General features: G+C 35.4%; 2 protein-coding genes, 1 long non-coding RNA gene and 1 pseudogene across 3 annotated transcripts; 3 read left to right on the top strand and 1 right to left on the bottom strand.

The window, feature by feature from the left end:
* Window positions 1-3949: 3949 nt before the first annotated feature.
* LOC120152616 lies at window positions 3950-15461 on the bottom strand. The gene is made up of 4 exons (XR_005518691.1): window positions 15388-15461; window positions 5849-5853; window positions 4804-4807; window positions 3950-3960 (listed from the first exon to the last, which is right to left on the bottom strand). It is a non-coding gene; the product is annotated as an uncharacterized LOC120152616 (long non-coding RNA).
* On the top strand, window positions 6151-13620 carry LOC120152614 (GATA transcription factor 25-like). Its single transcript, XM_039164810.1, has 7 exons — window positions 6151-6556; window positions 6800-6883; window positions 6965-7098; window positions 12415-12516; window positions 12704-12809; window positions 13297-13353; window positions 13463-13620. The coding sequence occupies exons 1-7, from the start codon at window positions 6281-6283 to the stop codon at window positions 13568-13570; spliced, it is 867 nt and encodes a 288-aa protein (XP_039020741.1). The 5' UTR covers window positions 6151-6280; the 3' UTR covers window positions 13571-13620.
* LOC120152613 lies at window positions 15286-23285 on the top strand (annotated as a pseudogene).
* On the top strand, window positions 16375-19953 carry LOC120152615. Its single transcript, XM_039164811.1, has 6 exons — window positions 16375-16822; window positions 17125-17646; window positions 17759-18166; window positions 18249-19061; window positions 19159-19277; window positions 19387-19953. Exons 2-4 carry the CDS (start codon window positions 17634-17636, stop codon window positions 18398-18400), a joined length of 573 nt encoding a protein of 190 aa, XP_039020742.1. The 5' UTR covers window positions 16375-16822; window positions 17125-17633; the 3' UTR covers window positions 18401-19061; window positions 19159-19277; window positions 19387-19953.
* Window positions 23286-24663: the final 1378 nt, after the last annotated feature.

Below are 24663 nucleotides of genomic sequence, written 5' to 3'. Positions count from 1 at the left end.
TGCTTATGTACTAGATTTCAATAATGTCCTAAGGAATCACATTTACTAGATGTTAAGAGAATCTTTAGATACCTTAAGGACACTCCTAGTTTAGGACTTTGGTATCCTAGAAACTCTACCTTTAGCTTGCATGCCTTCTCTGATGCGGATTATGGAGGTTGCAAATTAGATAGGAAAAACACCTCTGGTACTTGCCAATTCCTTGGAAATATGTTGATTTATTGGTTTTCAAAGAAACAAAATTATGTAGCATTATCTACCACTGAAGCAGAATACATTTCAGCTGGTAGTTGTTGTGCACAAGTTTTATGGATTAAATAACAACTTTTTGATTATGGAATTGAAGCAGGTACCATTCCTATCAAATGTGACAATACTAGTGCTATTTGTCTCACTAAAAATCCCATCCAACACTCTAGAACTAAGCATATTGAAATAAGACATCACTTCATTAGAGACCATATCGCTAAAGAAGATGTAGTTCTAGAATTTGTTGATATTTTGCACCAATTAGCGGATATCTTTACGAAACCTTTAGACAAGGAAAGATTTTGGACACTTAGGAGAGAATTAGGTTTAACTGACCTATCTTCACTTAGTGTTTAAAATAATTTTAGCACTTTTAAGAATAAATGAAAAATGCTTATAATAATAATTTTTGATTGCATTCTTTGCTATTAGTTAGGGGGAGTTTATGTTCTTTGGTGAAAATTAATTTTATGTTAAAATGTAGTTTATGGATTAAATTGATTGATTGAACATGATTAATTTTCAATATATATGAGTTGTCAATACCACTAGAGTTAATTAATTTAGCATTTTGAGTGTTTAAAACGGATTTTTGACATTTTTGTGCTTAGTGCATCGATACACTTAACAGTGCATCGATGCATCCCTTTGAATGTGCATCGATACACCATGAAGGTGCACCGATGCACGCCTTGAATGTGCATCGATGCACAAGGCCATGCATCGATGCATCTGTCGGGTTTTTTTGGATAAAAACCCTTATATTCTTCATTCTCTCAAAAACTCTTCAAAACACTCCCTTGCGTCGTTCGTCCCTCTCTCTCCCTAAATCTCTATTTGCTCAAAATCAACAAATATTTGTCGGAATCCTCGAGCTTTTCATCTTTATATCATGCTACTATCATTAAATCGTACAACACAACATCCCATTCTTATCAATATGAAATTTTCAAGGTATTTTTCTAAAAACTTCTAATTTATCATATTTTGATCTTAGGACTAGTTTTAATTAGTTCTAGGATGAACATTATATCGGGCATTGATTGTTTGATGATTTCAAACTAGATTTTACAACCAATTTCATCAAAAAAATCATAAATTTTCAATGAATTTTTGAATTTTTGAAATTAAAAAAAATCGAAAATCTGAATTTTATTTTTAAATTTGATGTTTTTGATTTAATTATGTTGTTTTCATGAAAACTATACATATTATGATTTTTCAAAAAGTATTTTCAAATAGTTTTTAAAACCTTGCCCATTAGGATTTGGTTTAGAGAACCTTGAATTATTGAGGACTCAATTGAGTTTTGGGATTGATTATTGTGCATACATGTGTTTTAAATTGCAAGTTTCATTCCTTATTCTGATACCTTAACCATGTCCAATCCTAAACGTCATAGGACTTTATCGAGTCGTTCAACTCGACCTCCTAATCCCGTTCCTCCTCCACATAATAGTCTTATAGGATCCTGTTTTAATATGCCTGAATCTCGTAGAGACGACTTGTACTCTAGGTACATAAATTCTTTCCAATCCTATAGAATCCGGGAAGAGCGTATTCCTTCTCTTCAAGCCATGATATATATTGACTTCGAATACCTTCTGATTCTTAAAACTTGGAAGTTTGATAAAATGTTTCACCTCAAACCTATCGTCTATCATCAGTTAGTCCGCATTTTCTACTCCAATGCAGTATGCATTCAAAACCAAACTCAATGTGAGACTATAGCAATTAGATCATATCTTCTAGGCCAATATATTAATATTGACCCCGAGACTATAGCTTTCTGTTTTGGGCTAGATGATGATGGGTTATTTAATGAGAATGAAACTTTGGATTATCCCTATGTTCCAAACGCTAGTGTTAGTACTCTACGTTCTCATCACGATCGTTTTCTTCATTTGATGATCTCTTAGTGGTTTAGACCATTCGGAGGTAGGTACTCCACTCTTCGTGCTAGGGATTTATGGTGGATGCACTGTATCAAGAATAAAAACAAAATAAATATGCCCCACATTATTTTTAGTCAACTAGTGGATATCATAAATATTGTTCCTTCAAAACATGTCGAAACATTAGTTTATGGATGTCTTCTTAGTAACCTTTTTATCAAACTCGGTCTAGACGTCTCTCTCGACAATCTCATTCCTCTCCAAAACCCAATCAATCTCATCTCGTTGAAGAAAGTAGATTGGAAACAAGACGAGGTAACTGGTTAATGGGTCTTTTGACCCTCTAAGCAAACTCTAGGAGCTAGTTTTTCTCGAGCTGCTCCTAGCTCTTCTCATGCTCCTCCTCCTCCTGCACCAGCTGCAGACGATGATCCAGAATTTTAGCAGCTCATGCGAGATATCGATGAAAAAATTCCTGATGATGTTCCTCCGGCACCGGAACCAGCACGGCAAGAAGATCAAACGCCACCATATTTTTGATCTTTCTTAGAGTCATTTGATTTGAGGTTTACTTCCATGGAGTCTCAGATTACTGAGTTTCAGCATGAGGTGCGTGAACGTATGAACGCTCTCACTCTTGAAGTTCGAGCTCATTATCCTCCTCCTCCTGACCCTCCGATGGATTAGACCTTTTCCATGCTTTCTTGGATTTCAAACTTGGATTAATATTTCTTTTTGATGTTTCTGGATTGTTTATTTTGGATCCTTAAATGTTTGAATTTGTTAGGAGTTATGATTTGGATGCTTGGTTGACTAAACTTATTATATATATTTGGTTTGATTTTATCTTTCTTATTTTGAGCTTAATGTTTATTAATTTTTGCATCATTTACAATTTAGTTGCATTATGACCAATTATGCCATTTCACAGTTTGATTATGAATATTGATTATGAAACTAATGGCTAATCTCTCTTTTGATTGTGATCTTAGCATCTTAATCTTATTTACTTATAATCAATTGGCTATGTTTTTCAAAACCTTGTTTAAATCGGTTTTTGAGTCTTTTTATTTAACAAAAAGGGGGAGAAGTGTTAAGTGTTAAAATATTTTAAAGGGGAGAAGTGTTCAAGTAAGGCGAAGTAATTTCAAAGTTGTTTTTCAAAATTTATTTTCAAAGAAAATCTTAAAATTACACACATGTTTTGTTATATCAAAAAGGGGGAGATTGTTGAAAACATTTTTGATGTTTAGATATAACAAATTAAAGTTAAATGAATTTTAAGATTTTACAAACAATTTTATAAGTATATTCGACTCAATTAATCGAATATCAAATCAATTACTCCAAGTCTTTTCAAGATCAAATTCAAACCTTACTAAATGTGTAAAATTGTGTTTTATACTTAATATATTTTTGAAAGAATTTTCACAAAGTATTTTGAACCAAAATCAAGCCTAAAATCATTTTTTCAAAGTGATGCACCGATGCACCAATCCATGCATCGATGCACCATGGAATAAATTGAACATCAAATGCATTTCATGCATCGATGCACATAATATGCATTGATGCACTCAGAGTTTTATGAAAACATTGAATGCATTTGATGCATCGATGCACCAGCCATGCATCGATGCACTCATGCTATTTTGAAACATCGAATGCATTTTATGCATCGGTGCACTCTTAGTGCACCGATGCACTAAGGGTTCAACGATCAAAATATTTGAATTTTACACTTGATGCACCGATGCACCATGGGTATGCATCGATGCACAGACGCACCCAACTGATTTTATTAATTATTTTCACACTTAAACGACTATATTGACTCCACTAACCATCCCCAGCATTCAGAATCATTTGAAGGAGTATTTAAACAAGTCTAGAAGCCATTAATCAACAACAATCAAGAATAAATCATAGAGAAACAAGAAAGAAAGCATCAAACATCAAGTTTGTGCAATCCAAGCCAAATTTCCTTTCAATATTCATTTTGCTTTCAAGAACACAATTTGTGCTCGATTGTAATTATCTTTGAGTGTTCTTATCTTGTTCTAGAATTGTGCAAACATATTTCCTTGTGAGGTTTTCCTTGTAAGTTTGCAAATTTGTATATTTCTCTTTGATAATGAGTGTGCTCAAGAATTGGGGTATAATTCTTGAGGGAGTTGTAAGGTTACTCTTTGTCCTCAAAAGAAAGAACAAATTAGTGAATTTGTTGAAAAATCCTTAGTGTGGATAGCTAAGGTAGTGGACGTAGAATTTGGTTGAGAAAGTTGAACCACTCTAAATCGCTGTGCAATTACTTTCAATTTTCTGCAAAAGCTTCCACCAATTTTTTAAATTGCAAATTCACCCCCTCTTGGCCGATTCCGTCGATCGATTAACTCAACAAAAATGTTTTAAAACTCAAGTGACATCTTTGACTCGTGTTCGGGGTCAGATACGGGAAATGTGTGTTACACATGTACCCAAAGTTAAAGGAATCTAAACGCTTCTAACTTGATTTATTATGTCATTCGAAACAACTCCGCCGAATTATTATTCTATTGCGGCTTTTTTTTGAAAAAACGTCACTATAGATCAACCCTATTGCGACGTTTGTATAAAAACGCTGCTAAAGTTACCATTTTGTGGCGTTTGAAATTTAAACGCTGCTATATGTTTAAAGTTTGTGGCATTTACTCTCAAAATGTCGCTGTAGAATAGTTCCGCTGTAGTGAATGTTCTGTAGCATGTTGATGTCCCAGTCTCTTTCCTCTTAAATGAATTTAACCACCTTGTCGTGGACCTCAGGTTCTCTGCCTGGATAATCTTTTAGAAGGCTTGTTTTACCCAACCACCAGCCATGCCAGAATTTGGTGTGTTCTTCGTAGTGGATTTGATATTTACAACCCTTTCTCACCATATTTAGTGTGCTCAAAATTCCTTTTCAAGTGGACGAGTTTTCAGCTTGGTTACCCACTTCCATAAAATTTGACTGTTTCAGGTATTTCTCTTTAAAATTTCTACACCAAAGAGTGTCGTAGTTCCTGAACATCTTCTATACGTTCTTTGCCATCATTGCTAAATTTATCATTCTAGTTTTACGTAAACCAATCGCTCACATCATTTCATGTGCTCAAAATTCCTTTTCAAGTGAACGAGTTTCTAGCTTGGTTACCCACTTCCATAAAATTCGACTTTTTGAGGTATTTCTCTTTAAAATTTATGCACCAAAGAGTGTCATGGTTCCTGAACATCTTCTATACGTTCTTCGCCATAATTATTAAATTCGTCATTCTAGTTTTACGTAAACCAATCACCTGTTGCTTTTGGTTTACAGACTATGTCCTAGTTTACTAGATGATTTAATAATATTATTAAATTATTAATAATGAAAAATATTATTTATTTATTTGATATTAATATAATAACCTAGTAATTTTGTAATAAAAATATTCAAAAAAATATTTATTAATATAATATTAATTAATATAATTTATAATATTTTTATTTCAAGAGAATATACTAATCTTAAGATTTTATTTATAAAATTATAAAAAAAAATATTTTAATAATAAAAAATAATAAATTATTCTAATATTTCAAAAATAATAATATTAAATTTTTATAATAAATAATATTGTTTATTGTATTTAATATTTATGGAAAATAATTTCTAGAAAATTCACCAATTGATGAGAAATATTTTACACAATCTCTTCCAAACAGTGTAAAATATTTTTCAAAAAAATTTACAAATTTTTTTTTTGAAAAATAATTTTAAATAAAACAAACGCACCCTAAGTCAATTCAAAATGACCAATTTTTAAATCAAGTCAAATTTTTGTTAGAAACTTGTATTTACCCCGAAATACAATATTATGAAGGGATCATACGCTAGAGGCCCAAACCCAAATTTGACATGGAAACTGGTCTGGGCAGAGGCCTTTTCTGTTTCGTTCGGACCGGTAAAAGGAAGGGAAAAGAAAAGAGTGTACAGTCCTTGGCTCAAACTCACACTTCTCAAGACGTCCTTAAATTCTTCCATAAACCTAAAAAGCATACGCAATTTTCACCCCACTTTTTATACTTCTCATTATTTGTTTAGGGTTCACTGTAATGCTTCAACATCCTCGGTTCCCTCAATGTACGTACAATCTCAGCCCATGAACATCCCTGGCCAGATCGCCGACAACGATGTTTCCGACCCCGCCGACCACCACCATATGGTTGCTTACGATGCGCATCCCCTCGACGACGGTGTTGGAGTCGAGGACCTCTCAACCGATCACATCTACGGCACTTCCGCCGCTGCTTCCGCCTCTGACTTGGCCGCCGTTCAACGAGTCGACATTGCCAGTCAACTCACTCTCTCGTTTCGTGGCCAGGTCTACGTATTCGATGCTATTACTCCTGAGAAGGTTAATCATCTTGTATCTTTTCTTATTCAGCTTTCGTCAATTATGGCAATTAGGGTTTTTTTTTTGGAAGAACCAAAAGTTGATGGCGTAAATTGTAGAGAGATGTGATTTCGTTTCCTCTTATTTTAAGTTATCGAACCAAAAGTGCTACTTGAAAATCATACTTTTGTTCTTTCGCTTTTCTATATCAACTTCAATGAAATGTACACCCTAAAGAATTTTTATGTTGTCGAATTTTTGCAGTTCCGCGCGGTATTGTTACAGCTTGGTGGGTGTGAACTGACTTCAGGTCCCCATGGTGTTGATATGCCTGCTCAGAACCAAAGGGTAATTCTCTTAAATATGTTGAATGTAGAAATTTGAGTTCTCTTTATAATTTTTAGTTTAGCCATTCATTTTTATGTTTAGGGTGTTCTGGACTTCTCGAGAGGATCTAATCAACCTCATAGGGCAGCCTCTTTAGATAGGTTTCGTAAGAAGAGAAAAGCGCGATGCTTTGATAAAAAAGTCAGATATGGTGTTCGTCAAGAAGTCGCTCTTAGGTGTGCATTTTCCTTCCTACATGCAGATATTTTAGCTGGATATGCTTGTGAATTTTTGAACTATGAAAGTCAGTATGTTGTTCTTATGATTGATGCTTACAAACTTAGACTGAGAACTAAATTGGTGGGCTTTTCAGTTTTGAGGAATTACTATGAATTAGGACTTCATGTAGGGTATGGATTATTATACTATGAGAAATAGTTTGGCTATACTGGATTAACAAAGTATGATTATTATCAAAAAAAAATTTATTTCATTTTAACCACTCTTCTTTTGTTATCATTGAATACATCATTAACACTACATTATTTCACTATTTTTCTGAATGCCATATGTTCTTAATTATAAACCGACGATCTTTCTAATAGTTTTCAGTACTAGAAAACAAGAAAAATAAACTATTGTCCAATTCTAAAGGGTGATAAATAGGTAAAGTTGCATGCTGGTATAGCCCTGATAGACAAGCTTTTAATAATTGGCTAATTGCCTTAATGATATATTGTGAAGTCCTCTAGTTTACAATCTGATGTACTATTTTTTTTGGTTAAGAATAGGTCTCGCTAAAAAACCCCTTCATACTTCTTGGCAAATCACAAGGTGGCCAATAGGTAGTGGAAGGGGAAAAAGAGTACCTCGGGTTTATTCAGGATTCCAAACATTAATACAAAGTTCGACCAAAGTACTAGAGGTTACACAGTCTGATGTACTATAAAATTGTTAGAAAACTCTCAAAGATCTAGGGAGTAACATAGTGGTTTGAGGTCAGCAAATCTGTGTCAAAAGTCAAAACAAAATATATACTGGAATACTAGATTGTGTAAGGATGATTTTTTCCACCATATTACTTGTGACTGACCTCTACGTTTTCTTATCTTGCTATTAAAGTATCAAATGAAACAACAAATCTTTTTTTTTATAGGAAGTGGAGGCCTCGTTAAAAAACCCCATCATGATTAACGGAACACCAATCGGTGTTCCTTAATCAACGGAAGGAGGAAAAGAGTGCCTCAAAATTCATTAATAAGTAAAAGATTACATAAAGTTTAAAACAAACAATCCCCTTACAATAACAACCCAAAACACACCTAACAACACATCTTTCACTCAATAAAACAACATCCTAATCCAACCAACAATAACTACCCAATACCGGTCTTAGCTAAGCAATCAGCTTCTATAGCTCTTCAGTCAACCCTTCTGATAGCACCCTCCAAAACTCTTATCAACAACAATATCTATCACTAGATGAAGAAAAGCACCAGGATAGCTAATTAAATTCTTGACCCAATCCACAACAAGATGCTATCAGATTCAACAATCCACGAATTCTTAAACCTCTGAAGAATAGGCTGAAAGATAAGTACACCCATCTTGATGGCAATAAGCTCCAGCAAAGTTGGAGGGCCTGGATTTGCAGATTCTATAAAAGAACCCATCATCTTGCCAACCTCAATATCAACTGACTCATTTCATAGAAGCCAAATTCTAACACAAAAGCCATGAGCTTCCACACAATAAGAGTACAAAAAAGCAAGCTTTGAAATCACTCTATCCGCCTTTCTACCACTTATTGCTCGTCTTGTCGTCGAAGACCATCCGAACCTCCAACTCCATTATGAATAATCATATGCGAATCACCTGAAACTATTCACTTCATTTTGTTTCTTGAATCAACACAATCTCACACTTGTACATCCAACAATCCTCCTCAGTTCAGAAAAATAAACATTTGAGCCCATCCCTCGTATGATCCAAGATAAGATCCTCATCTCGACCTACTTCCTCTGAGAACAGCTAAAATTCAATAGATAGGGAATGTGACACACCTTCCAATTTTTCCACTGCTATAATTTTCCGAAACCAAAACCACTTCTGATCCTTTAGACAATATACCCAATTCTTTCCCGATCTGTAAAGTTTCTTTGGCTTCCTTCTTTTGTCTCTGCCACCTTGCTTGAAAGTCAGAATCAGATAGGGATCTGCCTTCAAGTTCAATCAAATCTTCCTCGCGCACCTTCTTCTGATTATTCTTGCTTCGGCAGTATCTAGATTTCCTTTGAGGAGCCGTATATTTCTCTTGAATTATATGGAGAGAGCTATATTTTTGTTTTTCTCTCCTTTGCTCTGTGTTCCTGCCTGGTCTATAATTTTCCGAAACCAAAACCACTTCTGATCCTTTAGACACTATACCCAATTCTTTCCCGATCTGTAAAGTTTCTTTGGCTTCCTTCTTTTGTCTCTGCCATCTTGCTTGAAAGTCAGAATCAGATAAGGATCTGCCTTCAAGTTCAATCAAATCTTCCCCGCGCACCTTCTTCTGATTATTCTTGCTTCGGCAGTATCTAGATTTCCTTTGAGGAGCCGTATATTTCTCTTGAATTATATGGAGAGAGCTATATTTTTTGTTTTTCTATCCTTTGCTCTCTGTTCCTGCCTGGAATTGTGCGTGAAAAAATCGTCCCTCAATTTTTTTGACAAGCAAAGGCTCTGGTCCAAATCCTCACATACTATCCTCGATTTGGGTTTTCCATCCACCCGGTCTACCACAGCCCCATCCTGTTGGACTTCCTCACCCTTTGATCTTTTGATAGCACAATTATTTGTAAGGCCCATATCAATCACATCCTCCTCCACCTTTGACTCTAATCGACCATCCAAAATGGGCAAATCTATTAAATTATCCTTCATTCCCTCATTAACATGTGCAGGCTTACAAATTTTCCTGTTGTCATCTTCTGCCTCTCTCTCCGCATGATCCAACACTTCCTCGTGTTCCATCGCTTCCTCGATTTGCGTTTGAACCTTCCCCTGACCAGCAACAATATTCCTCAGCCCCATAATTATTTCCTCCCCTATGTTCCTTTCCTCCTCGTCCTCACCCGACAAGCTGCTGCCTCTAGTTCTGTTCCCCATACAACATAATTGTCTGTCTTCTTCCTCATAACACCTCTCGGAATTCTTCTCCTCCAATGAGTCCACACTTCTTCCTGCCGATGATTTAGAATCGACTACAACCGCACCTTCTTTTTCTTCCCGCTTTCGAAACAATGAATCACTACTAATTGATGGAAATTCCACTACTCTAATTCTAAATATATCTCTACCTGCTGCCAAGTCTACCACTTCATCAATTAATTCTTTCCTACTAGTTGCTATCAGAATAGTCATCTCCTCGCAGCCCAATTCTTGAAGTGTGTTTTCTCCCAGCGCTAAGCATTCTCCCCATTGTTGTGCTATCCTCTTAAAGGTGCTATGGTTCCAGCAGTGAAGCAGCATTCCAAACAGTTTAATCCATGTTACTCTTTCGGACGCTCTGTATGATTCTGACCAAGGTTGAACTTCCTGAAAAACTTCATTTAAAATCGACCAGTTCTACTCCTTCAACATTCTGTATGACTCTTCATCATCTATTTGCAATAAGAAATCTCTCCCTCCCAGGAACTTGGTCTTAATATGTCCTAGACCTCCTGCTTTTAATCTGCCTTCCACCTGACTCAAAGAGCAAAACGTCGCCATCGTTCCTACGGGGCACTTCTGGAGCTTTCGAACAACTTCCTCATCTACATACCCCTGTATTAGCCTAGTCCTTCTTGCTAGGAACGATGGTGACGTTTGGAGCTTTCGAACAACTTCCTCATCTACATACCCCTGTATTAGCCTAGTCCTTCTTGCTAGTTCCTCCGGACTTTCTCCACTTACGCTTTTTCCTTGTTCTACACTGGTTGTAGCATTGGAAGTTGATGGATAATTCAGTTTCCAATTTTGATTCTTAGCTCCATACCGAGCTTCGTTGACTGATAATCGATATCCAAATAACCATAATCCATTTAATCTTTGGACTACTCTAACTGTGTCATCTCTGTTGGAAAATATAACAAACCCAAAGCGCTTTCCTTTTCTATCATTTTTCCTTGCTATATAAGAACTAATCACATCTCCATGCCTCCTGAATAGTTGACTCAACCCACTCCAGTGATATCTAGGTGGAATGTTTTGCACGAACAAAGTTACTATCTCGCCTTCCTTCCCTGAGCTTTGAGCCATCTGTCCTAAAACCTTTCTCTTCCAAGACGACGAAAGTAATTGCTTATTAGTCAGTGGGAAAAGTGCACAGTGGAACGGATGAATCGAAACTCGGAAGACTGTTGGTGGAAAAATCGGCGGAGAAAGGCGAGTAGATTTGCTCCGATTGAAGTGGAATCTATCAAAAAGAACAAGGAATATGGAAAATCTGTGGGTAGACGATGATCCTTGAGAAAAACAGCGTCAAAAGGAGGTCGGAGTGCGGCGGTGGACGGCGGACGGAGGACGACAAGCGACGGACGGTGGAAGGCTAACGACGGATGACGGTAGTGAAGGCTGTTTAAACTTCCCTCAGATTCTCTCTCTCCCTCTGCCCCTGGAAATTTGAAATTTGAAATCGCCTGAGTTAGAGAGAAGCTAGAACTTCTCTCTCTACTTTTTTCACGCTAGGGCCTTTTAATTGCAGTTATATGAAAGAGGGTGTGAGGACAAACGTTGAAGCAATTTTACTGGTATGTAACTGCACTTGTTCTTAGCTGTTACATCTTAATAACCAAGAGGGATTAGCCTTGTAAGGTTTATGCTTTGTCCTCGTTTGACTTTTCTATTCATGTCACTTTTAAAACGACTATAAGTTCATCTTGTCCTTATTTAATCAGCAGGAGCCATTAATTTTTTAATATTTTCATTTGGGGAATCTATATGAACTAATATTGTAATTCCATCACCTATAGTGAGGATGGTGTATCGTAATGCAATTTCAATCCACTGATAGCTCGTTATATCAAAAAATATTGGTGATTTAGGGGACCTATGTCTCAAAAGTGGAAACAAAATGTTTAAACTGTTATTATAGTCAAGCAAGTTTAACTTCTTTCTTTTTAAACTGTTTATTAGTTAGACATACTTCTAATGTACGAGAAATGGATGAAGTGCAATGAGGATCCTGCTGAAGGGAAAAAATATTAAAGAATTCAAACAATAGCATAGAAATCTTTTTTTTTCCTTCCGTTTTAATTGGGTTGTATCGGTGCTTCAATAGAACCTTGTGGATTAAGGGGAGATGATTCACATTTTACCCTTTTAGGGGATTTTATATAATGATTAACAATTTGACAGCATATTTGGAAAAAATGAACATATATGAAATTGAATTCTTAAAATCCAGCATATAAATGTTTTGCAACTGAGAAAAGGTCTAGAAACTCATAAAAGATGATTTATCCTTATTGACAGCTTTTTTAAATATCCTGTGAATGGTAAGTTGTTTCTGATTTATCTGAGTGCTCCAGGATGAATCGAAATAAGGGTCAATTTACATCTGCCAAATCTTCCAAGAATTCTGAAGGATGTGAAAGCTCTTCTCAGGATGATGACAACCCTGCAGATGCTATGTGAGTTTTGTACCATCTTCCAGAGTATTATTCTTTGCATCTTTTTATGAAGATCTGGTAAATATATTTTTTAAACTTTGTACGTACTGCAATAGATTTCTCATATATCTCCTTTATTAGTCAGTAGAATCATTTTTAACATTTCCTGGTAAACTCTCAACATAATGTCATTTTCACACTTGTCCAGATGTATGCACTGTGGCATTAGTTCAAAGTCCACCCCAATGATGCGACGTGGTCCATCAGGTCCAAGGTCTCTATGCAATGCATGTGGACTTTTTTGGGCAAATAAGGTTGGTGTGTCTGCTGTTATCTTCATTTTACCCATGTTTTTTATTTACAATTAAGAAAAATTGCTTCCCGTGATTCTTTTGCTACATTTTCCATCAAGGTTCTTTTCATGTATTGGGTAAATTTAGATGAGCAAATCACTTTTAACTGTTCCTTGAAGATTCTCTTTGGGATGATTGCGACTAGTGTTTTAACTAAAAAGTTTACTATCCATGCACACATCAAGTTCTCCATCAAGAAAAGTATTGCACTCACTGTTGGGGACCGGTAAAATGTATTCATGGATGGGGTGTTGGAAAGGTCTGCTAATGTGGTAGCCTGGTAGGGACAAATGCATTTCCCTCCCACTAAACTCTCCCCCGTTGTTTACAATTTTCCAGTATCGGAGTCTTGCCAAGTTTTTGTGCACTGTCGTTTTATAAACAGTCCCTCACTGCTGAACATTCTGCAAGCTACATATTTTGAGTTTTAAACAATTGCACCACGCAGGGAACTTTGCGGGATATTCCAAAGAAAGTGCATGATTCCCTTATCCCAGTTCAACAGGTGTGTTTCTCAGCACTAAACTCATTTTCAGGCTTCTTGGTTTGCAGTTCTAATTTATCCATTATTCTTCGATGACGTAATCATGGGTTTGCATTTTTTTGTAATATAGGGAGAAAGTGAAGCAAATAATTCAGATTCTAGAATTGCTATCCCCACACAGAGCAATGTAGTTCCTTTCTCAAATGGTGATGGCCCAGCTCTAATTGGTGAGCACTGATTGTGTCAATACGGCCATTGTGTCGACTAGGTCTTCATTGGTCAATTTTTAAGGACTTTCTTATATGTACATATATCATAGTTGCCTTTTTATTAATATACACGAGGTTTTCTCGTCCTATTCATCGAGTCTAGTACATTTGCGTGCTGAGATTACCTCTTTTAAGAGAAACCCATTCTGGATGTAAGAGCTGAAATTGTTAACAGTATGCATTTGGAAATTTTATAGGCCATATTTCATTCATTTTCCATCTGTCAAAACCAAATCCCATTTTCCAGATGGTGCCATGCTTAATGGAATTTTAGTATGAATTTCGGATATGAGCGTGTGTTTTAAAATGAATATATGTAATAGTTTTTTTAAAAAAAAATAAGTTTTTCATATATTTGGAAAGTTTGAAATGTTCAAATATGAGTTGAACAAAGGGTATGTATGCAATATTGAGTTTTGAGCTCCACAAAAATTAAAATTGCTTTATTTTAGAAAGAGATAGAAAACTGAAATTGAATAAAATAAAAGAAGGGTAAATATCAAATTTGTACAAGAATTCTGTTATAATTTGCAATTTGGTGGACTAAATATAGGGTTGGGTTTCCCTTTAATGGGCTAACCTTGGTCTAGGTGGGTTTATTCTAGTTGAAATTCTCCATTTCTGAACTTGAAACGGCATCGTTTGGATGAAATCCACCTACCACCATCACTTTAAAATGATTACACCGAACCTATCTTGCCCGATAGAGGTGTGCAAATTCGGATATCGAATTTTGAATATCCGAAATTTTGGATACTTAAAATAGTAATTCGAATCTGATTTGAAAAAATTGAATATTTGAATTATCGGTTATCCAAAATTTCAGATCGGATATTTGGATATCCGATCGGAACATATAAATTATTTTGCTTAAAGTTAATCCATTAAAGAGAATATATTTAGAAAACATTGTAATTTCTAATACAAGATTAAAAACATTCTCTGAGTTTTATAATAAACAATTAAATAAAATACTTGGGCAGTAGATATCTAAAACTACAGTTTCGGCGTCATTTCCTGCTTCTAGGCCATATTTTATTTGTATGATAACCGGATAATGCTTCATCCTCATAACTCTTGTCAAATATTTCCAAAAAACGATAAATCATAAGTATAACCATTGATAGTTCACTGGAGGATTAAAACATCCTAATATATGAAATTCAGAGAGTAAATCAATGTCAACTTGTTTAATTTTTCATAAATTCTAGAGTGATTCTAGGAAAATCAATTTAAAGAGATTGTGGATTAAATTATATTTTAAATGTCATTGATTCTGTAAATAATGCAGACAACAAGTGGATAGCAACAAAGTATGTGTTTGATTTAACCAAAAATAGATACATAATTTAAGCAACTCATTCAGATTGATAAAAATTTAGAAGGAAGAGAAACATTAATTTACAAGGGTGAAAACAAGGTAATATTGAGCAGATAAATGAGAGAGAGGGCGTGAAACATAGGAAGAAGAAGATGGGTATCTCAGATCTGCATGTAAAGTTCTAAGCTCGACAGCTTTGGCAATGGGTTAAAGGCCTATTTATTTTTCAGATAATTCAAAATTAATATTTTCTTGATTAATATTTGATTCGATTATTAAAATTTTTATTGAATATTCGATCGTAAATATTCGAAAAAAATCAGATTGAATTATCGGATAAACGGATCAGGTTATTCTGTTCGAATATTTTTGCACACCCCTGCCGCCCCAAAAAAACAAACAATTCTGGTCCTCCACCAACCCACTCCCACCTTCTCATTCCTTTTTTGTTGAACGCCTGAAAACGCCGAGCAATGACGGCGGCTATGAGCTTTCGCAGGCTCTCTTCCTCCTTCAAGTCTCCGATCAGACCTCTCTTCAGTCGCACCTCCCTCTGTTACATGGTTCCTATATCTCAAACCTTTTTTCTTCTCTTCTTTCTTTGCTTCTTTAATGTTTTATTTAATTTCCATCTCTTCTTTGTTTTCATTTGCTTCAGTCAACAGCTGCCGCAGAGAAAGAGAAAGCTCGTGCTAATGAAAGCTCATTTTCTTAAAATTATTGTTATTCAAACAAGGTTTGGATTTTGGAGTTTAGATATTTAATCTTTTTGCTGTGATTTTGATTTCCTTTGTAGTGGGTACATCAGTTGAATGCTCCACTTGAGGAAATCGATCCTGAAATTGATAACATAATCGAACTCGAGAAAGCTAGGCAATGGAAGGTATTTTGATAAAATTCAAATATCTTGGCATTTTTTCTCGCATTTCTGGTTTTTAATTTTTTTAATATATTTTTATTTTCTTTAACTTTATTCAAGTGTTGATTGATTGATTCAGATATCAATTTGGTTTTCATTTTATTTGTGTGATAGGGACTAGAGCTTATACCATCCGAGAATTTTTCCTCCGTCTCAGTGATGCAAGCAGTAGGCTCTGTCATGACCAATAAGAACAGTGAAGGGTATCCTGGTGCTACATACTATGGAGGAAATGAGTTAAGCAAATCTATTTTTGCTTTTCTATATTTTAAATTTTAATATCAATTATAAAAAAAGAAAAAAGAAAGAAAGAAAGATATGGGTTCCTTTATAAATTGATTTCAGACTGATTGTAATTTTCAGGAAGTCGAATCAGAAAATAAGATGCATGTTATATTGTGGTTTTATATTTTAGTATAAATTCTTGATGGCTATGTTGCTCAGATTCTTCCTTCCTTCTTGTTTACCCATGCCAGACACTCGCAATGGAGTCCGAGTAACATAGCTTAGTAGGCTAAGGTCAGTGTCTGATGCTTAGTTTAAAAAAGCGTCGCTTAAGCACGATTAAAGCGCTAAGCGACTCGAGCGAGGCCTCTGGCGCTTTAGCATGGCAAAACACTACGAATTCATTAAGCGATAGTAATCGGCGCTTTTAGCAAAGCGCTAATCGGTGCTTAATCGCGAATTTAGAAGATACGATTATGGGCTTTAGGAGATACAATTTTTGGGCTTGTTTAGGGTTTAGCGGGCTATTAGATTATCAGGCTTAGATTGGCTTTTAGTTTAGGCGGGCTAGGGTAAAAAATGTGATTGAAACAAGCGACAGAGAAGCTTGAGCGGTAAAAAATTCCCAGAGCGATCATCTTCCACGCCTCTCGCCTCACGCTCACGACTCCTGACTCACGAGTCACAGCTCAAGTTTTGATCATCATCTTCCTCTCATCTCACTCGAGTCACGCTGCTGCTGCACTTCATCAACCGGTACGTAATTCTGTTGTTTATATACTTATAGTTTATTGCAAAATTGTGTTTTATAATTTATAGAATATTGTTCTTCTTTATAGCTTATTGCTTTCTCCTTCTTTAAGTACTTAGTATTGCTGAATTTTACATGTAGACTAAGACAAGCAAAATGCTTGTTAAACTGTTTTATAGTTGTTAGTTGTTACTGCCTTACTGGTATAGTTTGTAACTTTGTATACTGGATTACTGGTATTGCTTTCTGTTATTTTAGTTTGACTTGTTATTTTAGTTTGACCTTATGTTTAATTTATCTTTTATAGAATGACTTCAACAGCGGGTAACGCAGGTTCTCCAAAGAACGGGTCAGAAGACCCGATTAGGAAATATACAATACAAGATCCGAATAATAAAATCAGCTTTACATGCTCTTTTTGTGGACAAACATTTAAGGGAGGTGTGTTTCGGATCAAACTGCATATGATTGGTGGTTTTAAGGATGCTCGTAAATGTCCAAACTGTCCGGAGCATGTGCGGGAAGAATTAAATGTGTTCATGATGAAGAAACAAACGACAAAGGCAGAACAACATATGCAAGCAAAAAAATGGATGCACCAACAACAAGATGATGAATACGATGGTGAAGAAGAAGATGTTGTTGAAATAGGCGGCCGTAGTAGCAAGATGCCCCCACCCAAAAAACCAAGGCAAAAAGGTCCTATGGACATGTACTTCACTCCTAATCCTCAAGAAGCAATCAAAGCTAGGAAGGAAGGGAGACAACAAACCATCAATTAAACGTGTCGAAAGGACCTTAGGGATAAAGTTTGTCATGAGATTGGGAGGTGGTTTTACGATGCAGGTATTATAAATAATTAAATATTTAATGTTTTTTTAGTTTTAAGTTGCTGGAAGTCTTTTTTTTGTTTATGCTGATGGAAATATATTTTTATGTAGGCATTTCTTTTAATGCCGCAACATATGAGAGTTTTCAAATAATGATCGAAGCAATCGGACAGTTTGGCCCCGGGATGAAAGCACCAAGTATGTACGAGTTAAGAGTTCCTATACTTAACAAGGAAGTAGAGGAAGTTCAAAACCAAATTGTGGAAAATAAGAAAGAATGGGCAGAAAAAGGTTGTTCAATACTATCGGATGGATGGCGTGATTCCGTTGTTCAAAAAGATATCAACTTCCTGGTAAACTCCCCAAAGGGTTCGGTTTTCGTGAAGTCACATGATGTATCTGATGTTTCAAAGGATGCTGATTTGTTGTTTCATGTTCTTGATAAAATGGTGGAGGAAGTTGGTGAAGAGAATGTGGTGCAGGTGGTGACTGATAATGCATCAGCTTATGTGAAGGCAGGTAAGAGTTGAGTTGCAACTTTAGTCTTTTGATAATCTTTTGTCTAATGTCATCTACTCATCTTATTCCTCTAACTTTGTAGGGAAGTTGATGGAAGCTAAAAGACAACATCTTTATTGGACACCATGTGCTGCACACTGCCTAGACTTGATGTTGGAGGATATTGGCAAACACATTCCTAGGGTTCAAAATGCTTTTAAAAAAGGCCATTTACTCAAATGGATATATATATAGTCATGTTGGTTTGGTGAACTTGATGAGAAAGTTCACAAACCAAAGAAACTTGCATAGACTGGCCATCACAAGATTTGCTACTTCCTTCATCACTCTTGCCCAGATCCACAAACAAAAAAACAATTTGAGGAAGATGGTGACTTCTCAAGAGTGGGAAGCGAGCAAGTGGTCTAAAGAACCCACGAGTAAGAAAATAAAGTCTTACTTTTTGCAAGAAACGTTTTGGAGGAATGTACTTTATTCTCTCAAGTTGACGGGCCCCTTAGTGAAAGTTCTTAGACTAGTTGATGGAGAAAAAAATCCAGCCATGGGTACATCTATGAGGCAATGGATAGAGCTAAGGAGGCGATTCATGATAGTTTTCCGAATCGAGAGGATGATTACAAGAAAGCTTTTGAAATTATAGATCATAGGTGGGAATGTCAACTACATAAACCTTTGCATGCTGCGGGACATTTCTTGAACCCGAGGATCTTTTATGACGAAGTTGGTGGTGTGCTTTGTGAAGAAGTTGAAAACGGTTTTTATGAATGCATGTTGAGGCTTGTTCGCGACCAAGAAACTCAAGACAAGATTTCAGACGAGTTAGTTAAATACCGAAGGGCAGAAGGTCTCATTGGTATTAGCTTGGCTGTTAGGCAAAGGAAAACAAAATCACCAGGTAAAAAAATGATACTTTATATTTTAAGTTCTAAATTATATTAATTATTCTCTCAAATATAATTTATGCTTCATGTTCATTTTACATTTTTTTATAGCTGATTGGTGGACAATGTATGGATCTTCGGCTCCTAACTTGAAAAAGTTTGCTATACGGGTTCTTAGTCTCACTTGTAGTGCTACAAGTTCTGAGAGAAACTAGAGTGTTTTTCAACAAGTAAGTTATTTTTACATGTTTTTCTTAATAATATTGTTGGAAATTATATATATATATATATATATACGCATAATGTTGCTAACATCCAGTTTTGGTTTTTTTCTTGTAGCTTCACACTAAGAAACGAAATAGATTGGCACAATCTAGATTGAATGACATGGTGTTTGTGAAATTCAATCGTGCCTTGGATCGCCGAGCTAAAAGTAAGGAGACCGATCCTATTCTTTTGCAAGATATTGATGAGAGCAATGAGTGGTTGATGGGAAGAATGGAAAATGATGAAGATGATGATGAGGCGGTGTTTGTTGGTGAGGATTTGACATGGAGTGATATTGCTAACGCTTCCGGTGCATATGAGCCTAGTTATCTAACTAGAGCATCAAAAGTAGTGAATGATGGAGCCGGACCATCGAGAAATGATAAAGGAAAATCTCTTGCTCATAATCCTATCTCTAGTAGACCATCTCGTAGATGCTTAGTTGATGAAGATGAGATGGAAGAAGATATTGGAGTGTCTAGTGATAAAGGAGATTGTGTTGTCCGAGTTGATGACGATGACGATTTAGAGGATTTTTAGTTATAAGGAATTGAGGGTTTAGAAAAATACTTTTGTTCATCTCACTTTAGATTGCTTTTGGTGTAGACCATCTTTTGAGATTAATATGCTCGTATAGTCGAATGGTTAATGATATATAAGTATTTAAGTATTTATAACTTATAAGTAAATTGAGAATTATATTTTGGTGTTTAATTACTTATAAGTTTTGAATATATTCATTGACACTTTGATATTTAAGTATTTATAAGATAATTTATAAATATTATGTATTTTTTGTGAGTTTCGGCCTTTCTGGCGCTTCGTGTGCATAAAGCGAGCGTTTTCGCTTAGCATTTAGCGCTTCGGCGTCTAGGACCCTAGGCGCTTTAGGGCGCTTTACGCTTTTTAAAACCAAGGTCTGATGCTGTTAATTCTTATTTGGTCAGATACATTGACATGGCTGAGTCCTTGTGTCAAAAGCGTGCCCTAGAGGCTTTTGAGTTGGATCCGGCAAAGTGGGGAGGTGAATGAATTATGCACGTCTTCTTTTTGACTCCATTATAAGCTAAGATGAATATACTGTGACCTACATGTTGAGATGTTATCAAAATTCCAATATCTTTCATATTTAGTTGAATGTTTATTTTACACTTTATTTTGAGCATATGAAGTATTCTGTGTACGGAATATTTTACTTTCTAGGCATCATATAGCTTATCCTGTATCTGTTTCATTATTGCAGTCAATGTTCAGTCACTTTCTGGATCTCCTGCTAACTTTCAAGTTTATACTGCATTGTTGAAACCTCATGAACGAATTATGGCACTAGATTTACCCCATGGTGGACATCATTCACATGGTTATCAGGTGCTTATCATTTCCATTAACTAAGAGCTTTTGTATTGAATTTGGTTGCATTTTTGTCTTCTATTGTTAATTTTAATTTTATTTTTTCTGCATTTATTTTCTAAAGAAATAACGTATCTGGTGTTAACAATACTTTGAGGCTATTCAACTGGTGCTACTGTGTTTCAAATTCAAATTTTCAATTCTTATTTGCTTTATACAGACTGACACTAAGAAGATATCTGCTGTGTACATATTCTTTGAAACAATGCCATATAGATGGATGAGAGTACTGGTTACATTGACTATGATCAGGTAGCTCCACTTTCATTCTGTTTTACGTATCTACACTTGAGAAACTGTATATTGTACAAAACCAGGGATGCACAGCTGGAACTTGTGTGGAATATTTTCTATTTGCTGCATCTTTTAAGCATAATTTGACATACAAAAGAAATATTTATATCTTTATGGTTAGATTTTCAATTGAGCGGTTTGAATTTTCAGATGTATGAAACTTGCACGCATCTTAAATCAAATTCGACTGTGACATAGAAACTAAAGATCTTATCCATGCCATGAACTCTTTGCAAGTATTTTCTTGGAAATTTTAGGTGAAACTTCAACGTATCTTTAAATGAGCTAATTAGATGAATAAAATTTGCAGTTAGAGAAAAGTGCCGTGCTTTTCAGACCAAAACATATAGTTGCTGGAGCCAGTGCGTATGCTCTCCTTTATGACTATGCACGTATCCGCAAGGTACTCGCCTCTTTTCTTGATGTCAGTAGATTTTATCATATATCAATGAAAATTGGCTCAACGTTGAGAAACCAACTCTTACTGCTTTACGTTTACGGACAGGTCTGTGACAAGGAGAAAGCAATTATGTTGGCAGAAATGGCACATATGAGTGGGTTGGTTGCTGCAGGTGTTATTCCATCTCCTTTTGAATATGCTGATGTTGTGACAACCACAAGTCACTTCGTGGTCCACGTGGTGCTATGATTTTCTTCAGGAAGGGGTCAAAGAGATTAACAAACAAGGGAAAGAGGTAAGTATGATCTAAGTTTTGGTATGCTTACTCTCTTTCTCTCTGTCTCTGAGTTGGATGAGTGGAAAAGAGAAGGAAAACTTGATTTGTTCAATTTCTCGTGTTCCATCCTACAGGTCATGTATGATTTGGAAGAAAAAATTAATCCAGCTGTCTTTCCTGGACTTCAAGGTGGACCGCATAATCACACCATATCCGGTTTAGCAGTTGCATTGAAGCAGGTATTCTTTGATAAAAGAAAAGTGTTTATGCAAGTGAAATATGCAAATCCAAGTTGAGGCCATACAGTATTTTGATACAAGTTAGCCCGGAGTATTAGATTTATTGAGTTTGACATACGTGTTTATAGGTCAGAACACCTGAGTACAAGCCTTACCAAGAGCAAGTTCTCAGTAATTGCTCGAAATTTGCTCAGGTAAACTGAATGACCCAGCTCCTATTGATGCAAGTTCACTACTAGTACTTGGCTTTTGTGTGAACCTTGGCCTTATCGTGTACACTCTCGATTGATTTAACTGTGATGGTTGCAATTCTATGTGTTCTGTTTTTGTAGAGGTTGCTAAAGAACGGCTATGATCTAGTATCTGGTGGGACCGAGAACGATTTAGTCTTGGTCAATTTGCCAAACAGGGTATGTGATTCTTGAATTCTTGTTCCTTTCAAACTTGATTTACCAAAAATTATCATACCTTTTATGTTGTCATGAGAATTCCTATAGAATAACCTGATAGTAAGTTAGTAATTAGAATCCATAAATGGATTGTTATCATTTTCTCCAATTTCAAATACTCTCAAACTATTTAATTGGTAATTGTTGGTAATTAGAGTGAGTCTATATTATTTCTGAAACGGTGATCAACAGGGTGTTGATGACTCAAGAGTTTAGAAGGTATTGGAATCAGTTCATATTGCAGCCAATAAAAAACACTGTTCCAGGGGATGTGTCTGCTATGGTTCCCGGTGGCATCGGCATGGGTATGGGACCATTCACACCTTTGATCATGAAGCCATATATTTGTTATGGTGATTATCTAGGTCCCTTGGATCTTAAATTGTGGTTTCATGTGATTCAGGAACCCCAGCTCTCACATCTAGGGGTTTTATCGAGGAAGATTTTGAGAAATAGCTGACTTCTTCGATGCAGATGTCAAATTAGCCTTGAAAATCAAGGCCGAGACGAAAGGTATACTTTTCTGTTTTGTCAATCGCCTAAAGGGAAATATTTTTATATGTTGTTAAAATGGAATATATGCTCCCATATTTCCCTTGAGTTACTATTAATCCAGGAACAAAGTTGAAGGATTTTGTAGCAACCTTGGAATCAGATACGAACTTTCAATCTGAAATCGCTAAGCTCCGAAAAGAAGTCGAGGAGTATGCGAAACAGTTTCTGACCATCGGTTTTGAGAAGGAAAAAATGAAATACAAGGACTAAGGCAAGGCTTGTCAGTTCTAAAGAAGTACGTATACTGTTGCACGTAATATTGTAGCGGGAAACTATTTTATTTTATTGAAATGCCAAAACATGCGCATTGCATTATCTGGAGTTGAGTTGAACCTATTCAAAGATGGAGACTTGATCAAATTTCATTTTTTGAACTCGAAATTGATTTTTGATTGTCAATTAATGTATCATAAAATATGTGCATGTGATCAAACAATAATAAAGGAAAAACATTGGAACGTGTTATGTTTAAACATGATATTGATGATATAATATGCTGATGACGCTGCTGATGAAATCATGAATCATGCTTACATATATGCAATGATTATAGCCAAACGGTGCAACAATTAGTTGCAGCTACCACCCTTAAAAATTGTACAGTAAAATATAACAAATATCATTGAATTGAATTTTAAGACTTGTAATTTATATAATTAAACTTTTTAATTTCTTTAATTATAAACATTGAATTTCGTTTTAATTTTAATCATGTCATTTGATTATTAAGTTTGTTATATCACACGATGATGATGATGCAAACAAAATGTCAATTTGATTATGATTATTGATGCTCAAAACAAATATTATTTTAAGTATTGAACTCTGTAATGTATTGACGTGAGCAAATTATATTTTTTTTAAGAATTATTCTTGTAAAATGTGCAAAAGTATTTTAAAAGAATTTTTTTAATTTAAAATCATTTAAAAAGTAAAATTATTCAGTAAAACAGCAAAAAATTTAAATATTCACAAAACTGATGGATTTTTTTTACAGAATTTTATATTTTTTAGGATGGTTGACAAAATTTTTAGGCTTAATAATAAAATAAGTGCCCAAACTATACCTAAATTCTCGAATAGGTACTAAACTATTTTTTGATTTATCCAGGTGTCTAACGTTACCCATTTAGGTGCCCAGACTGTTAACAACATTAATTTTCCCTGTTAAGTGACACATGTCACAATCTGATGATTTTGAAATTTTTTTTAATATTATTATAAAAAAACTTAATTTCTCTTAAATTATAAAAAAAGCCGCCCCTTTCCGGCTACGACCACCGCCGTCGACGTAGTCCTGCCATCCTCCTAGTCATACACTATCGTAGTTGCCATCGATTAACTGTCGAGATAGCGTGGGATCGCAATTTTCATCCTAGGGTCTGCGGGGTATAAAAATGTTGATTGACCGTCGATCGGTCACGCTTTCATGGGGGTTTTGATCGCCGGGGAGATGAGGTCGAGTGGAGCTTCGTCGACGGAAAAGGGTGATGGCCGGCGTGCGTTTAAAGGGTTGAAATGACGGTTTTCAAAGTTTTTGGGTTATTTCAGAATGTTTATGTTTTCTTTAATATATATATATATAATTTTAATTTTTTAAATGTTAAATAAATTTTTAAAATCACCAGATTGTGACACGTGTCACTTAACGTAGAAATCAACGTCGTTGACGGCCCAGGCACCTAATGGGTAACGTTTGTAATGTTAGGCAACTGGATGGGTCAA

This window comes from Hibiscus syriacus, unplaced genomic scaffold, assembly GCF_006381635.1.
Source record: "Hibiscus syriacus cultivar Baekdansim isolate YM2019G1 unplaced genomic scaffold, ASM638163v2 tig00111095_pilon, whole genome shotgun sequence".
Classification (NCBI taxonomy): domain Eukaryota; kingdom Viridiplantae; phylum Streptophyta; class Magnoliopsida; order Malvales; family Malvaceae; genus Hibiscus; species Hibiscus syriacus.
The sequence above is the reverse complement of the archived record's forward strand: the minus strand, read 5'-3'. Positions and strand labels throughout refer to the sequence as shown.